Source organism: Mytilus trossulus, chromosome 10, assembly GCF_036588685.1.
Source record: "Mytilus trossulus isolate FHL-02 chromosome 10, PNRI_Mtr1.1.1.hap1, whole genome shotgun sequence".
Classification (NCBI taxonomy): Eukaryota; Metazoa; Mollusca; class Bivalvia; order Mytilida; family Mytilidae; genus Mytilus; species Mytilus trossulus.
In genome coordinates, this window is record NC_086382.1 from 39,606,966 (window position 1) to 39,619,085 (window position 12,120).

Genomic DNA, 12,120 nt, shown 5'->3' on the forward strand with positions numbered 1-12,120 from the left:
ATTGCTTCATCTTATATTTTTTTTATTTTTTGATAACTAAAGGATTTCTTGGAGTTAAAACAGATCATACTTCGAATTAAACAAACTTCAATGGTCACAATTTTCAGATGACTTCTTTGTAGTATGTTAGAAGACATAGATTTGGTCAGTATGTGTGATCAAGTACTAGTCCATAGTCGATTTTGTTCTCATCATTAAACATGTTTTACTATATTGCAAGTTTAAATCGTCCATGACATATGTTTATATATGCTATATTCATGTGTTCAATTTAAAAGGGACTCAAGTACAGATCCTCAAGACTTTTTTAGCATTCAACATCCAACTTTTAGTAGATACTGGTTTACTTTTTGTTGAACTAGATATTTGTCTTTCTTCCTGTTGATCAAGGCACCACGAATATTTTAAGCAAAGCTGGACCTGGCACTGATCAATCCTTTCAATCTAGTATCGTACTCATACTCGTCTAATTTTTAGATCAAGCTCACCAATGTTTGGAATGGTTTTTGAAAACGCCGTAACGTTATCTTTCTAGCAAGCCCGTTGTCTAACTCTATTGCATTCATGCGGCCTTGCAAGCCCGTTGTCTAACTCTATTGCATTCATGCGGCGTCAAAAAATTGTGGGGAGAGTAAAACCTCTGTATTTGCTTTAAGGAGGGGTGATACATTCATAAATTCTTCAAAATTACACTCATGCATTAACTTGAGGCCAACCAGAAATCATCATTAGGGATTAGCGGTTTAAAGACGAGACTGACTATTTATAAGCATGAACGTATTCATTTCTTTTATTATGATTAATCTACAATACTTTTATAACGAGATCCAATTTGTCAGCCGTCATCACGAAAAAAACGACGAGTAAAGAATTCAACTTTATATTTGATTAAAAATTACACCACTCCAGACCCATTAGTTTTCCACGTAATTAATATTGCCAATTATCAAAAAGTTCCAGATCGAGTCCGTCACCGATACCTAAGTGTAATCTACCTGTTACCTGTTACCTTATCTGTACTTTCCGCATCTCACACGCGCACCACCAAACGGTGTATTTAGAATTTGCTGTACACTGTTGAGTAAAAAATCTCAATTCCAGGCCCTTTTGTTTTCTAAATTATTAATATTACCAATAATTGATAGGTTCAAGGTCGACGGGTTCAAACAGAAAGATTTTGAAAGCAGAGAAAACTGTGCATCTTATAATCGGCATGACTTTATTAGATGACAATATTAATACTAAAATAAGGCATACGCATAGTTCCCGCGATATCGCGGGTGTGTTCTAGTAGAAATTAAACAGATTTACCTGAACAGACAACACAAATAGCAACCTCCGAATACTAGAACAAGAAAATGCCATATTTGTGTATTGAGGTTAAACTAGAATTAAATCATACAGCCTTTTTCTTAAAACTTTCTTCACAATATATATTAGCATCCCAGCAAATGATGAGTTAGCAAGCTTTAACATGGACATAAAGTATAAAAAATAATGTTAATGTTATAAGTATTTTTAAAAAACAAGTATGTTTTAATTTGAAGATGTAAAATTTAAACTGCATGAATTGATCGATGAACATATTTCATATATTAATATGCTTGTTCAATTCCAAATGGTCCCCAGCATAGATAAATAAGTTAAAACTCTTCGTCCAGCTTAATTAAGAATGTTGGCAAAATCTGTTAAATAAATTGTAACTTTTACTGATTTCTAGTGAAGGTTAAAAAAAGACTGTAGACCTCCCCCAAAAAGAAAAAAAATCAAAGATAACTAACTATTCATTTGAAAAATTGATTCAAACTAACAAATTGTGTTAAAAAGTGTTAATTGTGATTTAAGTAGATACATTTTAGTTCCGATATTCCATTTTGGAAATCTGTAAATGTTGTTATGTCATTCGTATTGGAACTGATTCCAAATAATGTCCGAAACCGTAATTTTCATTCGGCTAATATCGGGTTAAAATAAAAAAAAAATTGAATAATTATTTTTTAATGGTCAATGCCGATTGAAAGTTGGCAAGTGACTTGAGTAGGGTCTACTTCTATTTCCTCTCTCTATATATAGCCGATATTTTGTCAGTGATTAAAAGTTTTGATTACATAGTGTCCCCTTTTTAAGTAGACTGGTTAAGGTTAAACTAAAAAATGTAGAATTTTATTTGGGAAACTTTTCAATCGTTCAACGTAGTGTGTTTTGATTCTAGATTTATTTAGTAACTTTGCGATGTTAATTTATGAATAGATTAGCTACACCTGGTAAACCATCTAAGCTCAACCATTTGGTTGAGTCGGAAAAAAGTTTTCTGGCACTTCCTGTTGAGCATTTCTGGTTCAAATTATCCAAAAAAACACAGGGAAGGTCGAACCTTTGTCAATTTACTGAACATTAATGCGTGTTTTGTAAAATAGGAGAATATCATGCCATAGATAATTGAATTAAGATATGTCTCGTGTATAACACGGACCAATATGATTAAAAATTACATCGGAATGACTTTTCTCCATCAGGTAAATGTGGCCAGTGCAGTCAGCTGCAGCCATTGACAAAAGGACAGTGATTTCATTGATAAACTAACGTATATATCAGAAAAATAGTATTTATCTAAAACCTTATAAACATAAATGATGTGTACGGATTGATTGTTTAGTCTTAGGTGCATGATTTTTGTATAAGTTGTTAGTGGCTTTGAACTAGCTGTCAGATAACTGCGAGTACTCTCGATCTGTTCATTGTGTCTTTTTGTGTCGGGATGTATAAGTACCCGGCCACGTCCACTTGTATTTTTGTACATCTGATGGGTTAAGCCTTTTTCAACTGATTTTTATAGTTCGTACTGTTATACGACTGTCCCAGGTTAAGGTGAGGGTTGGGATCCCGCTAACATGTTAAACCCCGCAACATTATTTATGTATGTGCCTGTCCCAAGTCAGGAGCCTGTTATTCAGTGGTTGTCGTTTGTTAATTTGTTACATATTTGTTTTTCTGCTGTTTTATTTGCTGTTCGTTTTCTCGTTTGAATTGTTTTACATTGTATTTATGGGGCCTTTTTTAGCCGACTATGCGGTATGGGCTTTGCTCATTGTTGAAGGCCGTACGGTGATCTTTAGTTGTTAATGTCCCTGACATTCTGGTCTTTTGTAGATAGTTGTCTCATTGGCAATTAATCATACCACATTTTCTTTTTTTATATAAAGTTACAATTTGTACTTTTTCTTTACTAATATAATTTCTAAATATGTTATAAAGTGTGTCCTGTTGTGATATTCTGGAACTATGGTGAGATCTTCTGTCGAATGAAACTTCAACTAGCAATTACATACAGCCGTAAACTAAACAAATAATACCAATCAGATATACAATGAACGAACATGTTTTCAGGTCATATTCAATATTCACAAACTGAATAATCTAAAGTCAAATTTATATTTATAAATCAATTCATAAAATATCAGCAAGTAATATTCAATACAAAATTTAAGTCATTTCAGCTTCCACTGTGAAGATCCATCCTTGGAATAAACCATTATAATGGGCACCTACTTCAATAAATCATCTGCAAGAGATATTTAGAATTAGTACATATAATATAAACAATGCATCCAGGGTAAATGGCAGAAAATCCACTCTACCACATATATAGTTTGACATTTCACCTATCATTTTAATCTTGTTTGTAGTTATGAGTTATGACAGCAGCTTCTACAGAAACCGTTGGTTGTAATAGAGTCTAAAATGCTAAATAGAAAATAGTTGTGTTTGTTTTTTTTTAAGTATTAAAGTTCTAGCGCTAAAGAGATTACTAGTCTACCGTTTGAAATGCAGTTTTTCAAAGAAGATATAAAGTCAATAATGTTGTAATTGATATCTCAAGCGCTAGAATTTATTCCTACATCGCTTTAAATGACATCTCAATGGCTAACTTTTCGACACATATACTTTACACTTGTAGTGATGGGATTGACATCAGCCCTACACTTTATCTGCAGAACCGATGGTCAATGTAGTTTTTGATGAAGTTGAAGTCCGATCTTCTTAAAACTTTGAAAACATAATTCTCTACGATATTATTTTTCTAATTGTAATGCCCAATTCAAATTGGGATCACAATTTCACGTTCCATTATAGATGCTAGTTGGAATGGAGCATCTGCGTACTATGAACACATTTTTTTTTATTATTTTGATTCATTTATATGTTTTGGAGTTTTGTATGACGACAATTCTGTAAACATTAATGTTTAGGGTCCATCTCAGGATTTGGAATTTTCGCGCTGTGTTGAAGTCCTATTGATGGGGTTGGACCGTTTTCTGATTTTTATCGGGTTGTTGTCTCTTTTTTACCTTCCCCGGTTACATTCTACATTTTATGTACAAGAAACAGTAACTAATAAAAAAACCAGTAGCTTTAGATGGGACAACAATGAAAAGGTTTATGAACAGATCAACCTCTAATTTCAAAAGTTTCCCTGTAGTTGATAACATGTGTACATTGTATTTACATTGAACACGCATAATCTCATTACCGCTATCATGATCAAATATAAAAAAGAAGATGTGGTATAATTGCCTATGAAACAACTCTCCACAAGAGACCAAAATGACACAAGAATTAACACTATGGTTTACCTTCAGCAATTGACCGAAGCCCATCCCGTATTAGAGGTTTCTCAACATCTTACGAACGGACGAAACTCTACGAACGTATCGTTATGGAGCAGTAATTTTGTGATAATAAAATCCATAACAAATGTCTTCCGATACTGCAGTGTTTTTAAAAGACAACAGTAAACAACTTGATATCCTTTTTTTCAACCTTGCATTTTATTGTTGTCATTAAACATCCGTGTTCCAATTCATTTTCTGTTGTTGACCGTTTCGTTTTCTTACGTTGAGTTCCGTTTGTTGACATGTCGCATATATGCGTTAGATTTATCCTTATCCATGCAAAAAGAACATTTTTGTTATGATGTCTCTGATTAAAAAATTTTATACGTCTACTTTGCAATTGGTTGATTGATTGTTTGGTGTTTAACGTTCAGTGGCAAATATTCCATTCATTTCTTTGCGAAATTAGCGTTTGGTAAAGGATTGATAAGTGATTGAGATAACAAAACTTTAATATATGTCGTATATCCACACGTCCCTTCTATGGGTCCAATTGGTTTGTGTTACTATGAGTTTCATTTTTTCGTTTCGGTGAGTATCTTGGATAGATACGTCGTAACATAGCTTTTTTTATTTATTGGGAATCAGTTTAAGAAATTTAAAGGTGCACTCTATCTATCGTTAGAAATAGAGTTTTGTGTGTTTTTGTTGAAAGTATGAGTGCTACAGCCTTAACAAAATTGGTAGTCACATAGTTATCAAAATACATATTTTTATATATTACACCTCTAACTAAAAAGAAAAATGAGATATAAGAAAAACAGAGGAAATATGCACAGTATTCCATAGAAGCTTAACTGAAACAATAAACAATAAAAAAAAATATGTATATACTATAAAGGAAACATATAAAGGAAACATACACACATAAAACAAAACAAAACTCACAATATTTAAGGTTAAATATGTATTTCAATATTTTCCTTAATTTTTCTTGTTAAGTCTACCAATTTATAACAATATATCAATAAGAAGAGATCATTTGGATTTTAGTGGTTGGGGCAAAGAAATTTTCAATAAATATAGTATGTATTTGATTCAAAATGTTTTTAAAAAATCAAGCATGCATGTTTTACATATAAAAGACATTTCAAAGGGAAGAAGAGCACAGCCGATAATCCAATACTATAAGATAAATTACTGCTCCTTCCTTTCTCGTTACGGCATGTTACGTCAAGTTAGGGCGATTTTCGTTCGTTCGTAAGATGTTGAGAAACCTCTAATAGAGGTTTCCAGATTTGCTACGTATCAGGTACGGTTGGTACGTAACACAACCGTTGGTGCTGTTTGGGAGGTTTCATTTAATGCATGAGATTATTGTATGTATCATGATGAAAAAAGAGAACCAAAATTGCATATCAGTGATAAAAACCTTAATCTTTCATTTTATTACGATTTCACTGCTTCTAGAAAACCTTGCACGTGATTTTCCAGACTTAACTAATCGATCAGATCGGTAATCGAACACTTATCGATCATATTTGATCAGTAATCGATTGATGACTTGAAGTCATCGATCAGTAATCGATCAAACTCTCTCGGGAGTTTGATCGATTAGTGATCGATTAGATTAGTGATCGATTTAAGAACGATTACTGATGGATTAGTGATTGATTAGTGATTGATTATTGAAAGATTAGTGATTGTATTATTATTTAGAAATAGTTATTCAAGAAAGATATAAAATTACCTCTTTCTGCCACATTCGTGGTACATTTAAAGCACAACAAAAAAATAATTACATAACTTTTTTTTAATGTCAACATAAGAAGATATAAAAAACATATTTGTAAGTGTTTTTAAACTATGTTATAACATTCAGCTTGTGGACGTGCTAACCATAACAGGTGGTTTCTTAAAATATATTCCCATAAAATACTCAGAAGTATATAAAAAACAGTTAACATATAGTGAATGTGAAAATGAACACCAAATAATATCAACAATATTTCAAGAAAATGAAGATAGATTGTATAAAGATAGTGCTTGCTTGAGTCAAATGGTATGCTGTAAAAAGTGAAGAATATTGTTCTTTTAATCATAATTGTCTTTATTTTCTTCTTTTTCACATGTTGAGCTGATTCCCCTATGTCTCTTTTTGTGTCTCTGCTTCATTTCACTTTCACATTGGGAGGGTATTTCTATGAAAAAAATAAAGTTTGTTATCAAAAACTTAAATCTGAATAAAGAGATACAAATGTATGCATTATTTACAACATGAGTGAATAAGTTTATGCAGCCATTAATTCATGCCTTTTGATTTAATCTATGTTTTCATATTTTGAATATTTGATCGGAAACACTACTATCCTTTTGGATGGATGTTTGGTTTTTAAATATCGAGCAAAGGAAAGCGATTTTTCAGATTTCAGGACTAGAACTTAATAAATATGTATATTGACAAATATGTAAATGAAAGCAATCGTATACATATGAATGGATTGATCAATGTTTAAGGTCCAGCAGGAAATTATATGTTTCTTTTGAAGAAATGAGTATTGCATATGCTTTAGACTAAAATCAACTGACGGCGGAGTGAGATTTTAACATGCATGTTCACCCAAAAGGTTTGCATGCTACTTCAAGACCACATCTAAGCATTTTTAATGCCACAGAAGATTCATTTGTCTATGAAAGAAAATAATTAAATAAAAAACAGTAAAAAATTTACATCTTGATTGGTTTGATGAGCTTATCTTCTCCTTGACCAACTTCACAAGATCGGCTTTCTTGTCTTTGCTGGTAAACCTCACACCATTTTCTTTCAAAAGTGATTTCAGTATCTGTACTGCAAAAGTTGAAAAAACAAAGTAAGGGTTACATGTGTATAAGCAATTTTCTTGATAATTACATACTTGCAAAGTAAAGATTTCAACTACACATTGTCTTGATAATTCCATACTTGCCATAAATTATAAAGAAATTTTCAGCACATTCTTTTTTAAAAGAAATAAGAATTTTCTATTTTAATAAAACAAAACAAAATTTAACACAGAAGATTAAAAACAACGCATTTGCCTTTTTTTTTAAATCTGTGTTATTGTTATTTAAAATTAATGTGAAACTTACCAGTCATTTTTTCTGGAGGTCCAGATTTTTTCTCATCAAACTTCCTTTTTTTGTCTTCCCTTTGCCTTTTTCTTCGTTTTTGTCATTCTCTTGTAGGTATGTAATAGCTAAATTTATAAATAAAGATCTGGTTAAATTGACCCAATTAAGATCTATAATTCACATGATTGAATTAAATACACATTTAAAGTATTAGTTATGACCATCATTATACATGTAAGAAGGAAATAATAAAATGTGTTTTGTTTGATTTGTATACATGTACTCTGGTATGTACATGATTTAACAAGGTTTCTTAATTTGCATCATATCGGTATTCGGATTTTGGTTTGTTTGGAATCTACATAAATGCTGTATGTAAATCTATGGTAAAATAGTCCTGAGATGTACTAATGATTTGTAACAACTCCCAAAAGGAAATATGGAGATTTTCAGGTAATTATATTTTAGATGTTTTTTGTGTATTATTAAATTTGAATTATTTCAGAGTAAAATAAGGAGATAAAGCATATACATACCATCAATTAGTTGTTGTCTACATGAGCTGTCCATTATGAAGTATCCATCTTTAGGTTGTAGAATGAGTTTTAAGACGAATTCAGCTGATGAAACCCATTTAAATGTTTTTGTTATGATAAGACTGTCTGGTACTGTTTCTTGCTGTTTGTTAGTTGAACTGAGAATTTGAATGGCAAAATCTGTTGTGGCAGCACCTTCATTGCTTTTTTTCCATATAAATTGAGGATGTGCACATTTTCCTTTAACAGATTGCTTAACTATTCTCATTAATTTTCCAAAGCAAAAAAATCCATTATTCCAAGTAGCTATAAAATCTCCTCTGGTCAAATGTTTATCTTGATTTAAAAGACTCTCAGGTGGTAAAAATTTATCAAATATGGCATAATTTGAATAAAACCTATTCAAACGTGACTGTTTTGGCATGTAAAATTTACCCTGTTCCCAGGACACAAATTGACTTATATGATACCAGTTTCCTTTATAAAAGATATGTGTATTCTTTCTAGTTTCCTTTTCTTGTACCAACTGCTCATTTTGCCTTGTTGTCTGGCTGGTTTCTGTCAGAGATGTAGACAAAGCTACTGGTCCATCAGCTTAGGGTGCATGCATTTCAGAATTACTCGACTGTTCATCATTTAGATTCAATTCTTCGTCTTTATCGTGATCCATGATGTCGTCACAAGCCATGTCCAGAAGATCTGCACTATGCAATAATTCTACATCATTTGCAACCACTGTAAAAAGTATTTCTTCATCATTTAAACTTGATAACTCATCTTGAGAAAGATCTTCTAATTCATCAATATCACTGTGATATATTTGTTGTTTATTACTCCATGTGCTGATATCAATTTTGTTGTTTTCATCAATTATACCTGCTTTTTGTAATAAGGTATGCATTTCAGTTTTTTCAAGGAGTTCTTTGGCATAAATATCACCCTGTCTCATTTCTTCCTCTATAAGAATATTTATGTCCGTTGTGAGATTTGTTAAAACTACTTGTTTTTTAGACGGTTTGTTAAAATCACACTCTGTTTCTGTAACTTTCTGAATACGTCTACAAATGTCTAGAAATTCTGCATAACAAAAATTGTTTTTTGTTCTAATAAAACATCTACTTTTAGAAAAAATATCCTCACAAGAATTTGAGCCCCACGTCCATGGCTCAAATGGTTGGTTTTTATGATGAAGAAAATGCAGTTTTGTCATTAAGATAAATGAATGACCGGCTTTAATTACATCATTGTATGTTTGATCACTTATAAAAGTCTTGTCTGTTTTATATTTTGAAAGAACAATGCACGTTTTCCAAAGTCGACAGAATTGTACAAGTGTCCAGGAAAACTTTATTCTTTTGCGTATAGAAAGTTCCTTATTAAAGTAGATCTCATTTAAAATTTGACCTAAATGAAGATACACTATTGTTCCAGCATATTTGTCACCTCCATATTCTTTCAAATGAGATTGAACATTTGGATTGAAAAGTCTTATTGCAGCATTGACATTCTGTTTGTCGTTCACACGTATATCTGTTTTCCATAGACCTAAAGTATGTTTTAACTCTTCTATGTCAGCAAGTTCCATTAAATGTTCTAGCTGGACGAGATGATAACCCATGATCAAAAGTCGACGAATATTCAATAACTGATTTCTCCATTTCTTAAGAAGATGTCTAGGATCTGGAAAAGGACAATCTATACTATCCAACTGATTCTGGGGTAAGGCAAATGTAAAGTCCTGTCGGTCAATTGTGAAGTCATTACAACCATGATTTTTAAGATGACCTTATTTTGGAATCACCATCTGCTCCTAAACCATAAATATTGAAATTGTATTGTTGTCCCCATTCCTTGGATTTGATCAACCAATTTAAAGCTGTGCCTTGATTTTCACCTTTTACCACTGGGGGTGCAGCTAATATACAGTATGGAATGTCAGAACGTAAAGGCACTAATACGAAAACATAAGTTTGTTGTGCTCTAAGTAAGGAATCATCTTTAAACACTTGTATAACATCTTCTGCTGATTGAACAATAATGTCCTTGTTCGTTGCGAAACCTAAGAGTTTGTTACCTTTAGCTCTTATTAATGGCAGAACTGGTGTTGCATCAACAGCAATAGTAAAGATAATTGACTTAATATCAACATCCTTACACACTTTTTTGTAAAATTCGGCTGCATTTCTAAAGGATGTTTCAGTCAACGATGTTTCAATAGGTATGGTCTGTCTTGCCTGTAAATAAACTCTCGAAAGGCTTGGTCCTCCAAGATTTCTCCTCATAAGATCAACAGCTACTGGTCCACCATAATTTAAGAGAAGACTATACAAGTTCACTGTAGATTCACTCCAAATTGGTCTCCTTCTGTTCATATTTTGTAATATATCTCCAAGGAAATCAGAAAGACAGTTTTCTTTCTGGAGCAAAACAGAAAATTTTATGTAGACATCTGTATCTGGAGAATTTGGATCTGGTCCTTTTTCCTCAAGTGATTTTATTAATTCAGTGGTTGTAAAACGCTCCTGGAAAAATCTTTTTTTATCAAGAATACATGAAAAAATAGCTAATTTGTCACCAATAAAATCCTGAAGAAATTTTAGATTAATGTTTTTCATATCATCAGAAATTTCTATTGCATTTACAGTGTATGATATCTGTTGATATTTAAATTTCTCAATTTGTGATAAGACTGTTTTCTTTGTCACTATTTCATTCAACATTAAATCTCCTTTGCATGTTATGTGTTTTTCTATATTTGAAGCTAATGTTTCCATATAAAATCGCATGTTTTGCATATCATTCCCTTCATCTTTCTTATTTTCTTGATATTCATTTTGAAATACATAACAAAGTTCATTTGCTTTCCATTTGGTCATTTCTGTATTTTGTTTGAGCAGCTTCTCTTTCAGCTGCAATTCTTTCATAGTATTTTCAGATTCCCGGTCTATCTCACACTGCAATTTGGTATTTGAAACTGAAGTTGGTGTGTTAGGAACCTGTGACTGTGTTTTCTTATCTTTCATTGTTCCTCCAAAAAAAGTCAATAAAGTTGATTTCTGCATCAGTGAAACAACACTCAAGATATTTTTTACAGAATCATCCTTAACACACCACTGCGTTTTGAATTTATGACTTTCAGAATTAAAATGACGCAAAACATTACTGAAGTGGTTTAAAGATTCAGTGGAGATTGAAACTTTACACTTAAGGCAAGTTACTGAGTTTTTATCAAATTTAACGTCCCTTTTAAATTGTGAAGATTGTATGGCAGATTTCAGCATTTCATGCTTGGATGTCAGGATAAGTCCAACATGAAGAATGACAGCTATAAATATCAATGAATTAAATCTTTTACACATAGTCACCATTTTGCTAGTTGAAATGTATCACCATAGTATCCAGTATTATATTTATTAATCTGTTGTGTTATATTCAATCTAACAAATGGTCAACATAATAAATTTCCCATTCCGGAGATGAAAATTATTCCTAATTCTTATTGATAATCCACGATTTACAACTAGTAACTTTTACTGACATGTGCTTGAGGTCAAATACACTTGATCAGTTAGATAGTCTAATTAACCAATTATATCCAATTAGAAATGGATAGTTTAAAAGATATTTACAGTTATATTTATTTAGATTGCAACACTTTATTGATGTTAATTAATCTTTCCAACATATTACAACCTCTTATTACCCCCCCTGCTGATTAAGATAACAAAGTCTAATGACTGGACATGAAACTTTTATGTGTAACCATGGTAATCCAACCACTGACCACAAGAACATTTAATATGTAATTTTTAAGTTATTTACTTCCAGGACATGAAAATCAACCCTCCTTTTCTTTTTCT

The 12,120-nt window shown here is 31.7% G+C and overlaps 1 protein-coding gene across 1 annotated transcript; it reads right to left on the bottom strand.

Annotated features, from left to right (window-relative positions):
* Positions 1-7,745: 7,745 nt before the first annotated feature.
* On the bottom strand, positions 7,746-8,885 carry LOC134686230 (uncharacterized). The gene is made up of 2 exons (XM_063545909.1): positions 8,261-8,885; positions 7,746-7,849 (listed from the first exon to the last, which is right to left on the bottom strand). The coding sequence occupies exons 1-2, from the start codon at positions 8,682-8,684 to the stop codon at positions 7,746-7,748; spliced, it is 528 nt and encodes a 175-aa protein (XP_063401979.1). The 5' UTR covers positions 8,685-8,885.
* Between the last annotated feature and the right edge of the window lie 3,235 nt (positions 8,886-12,120).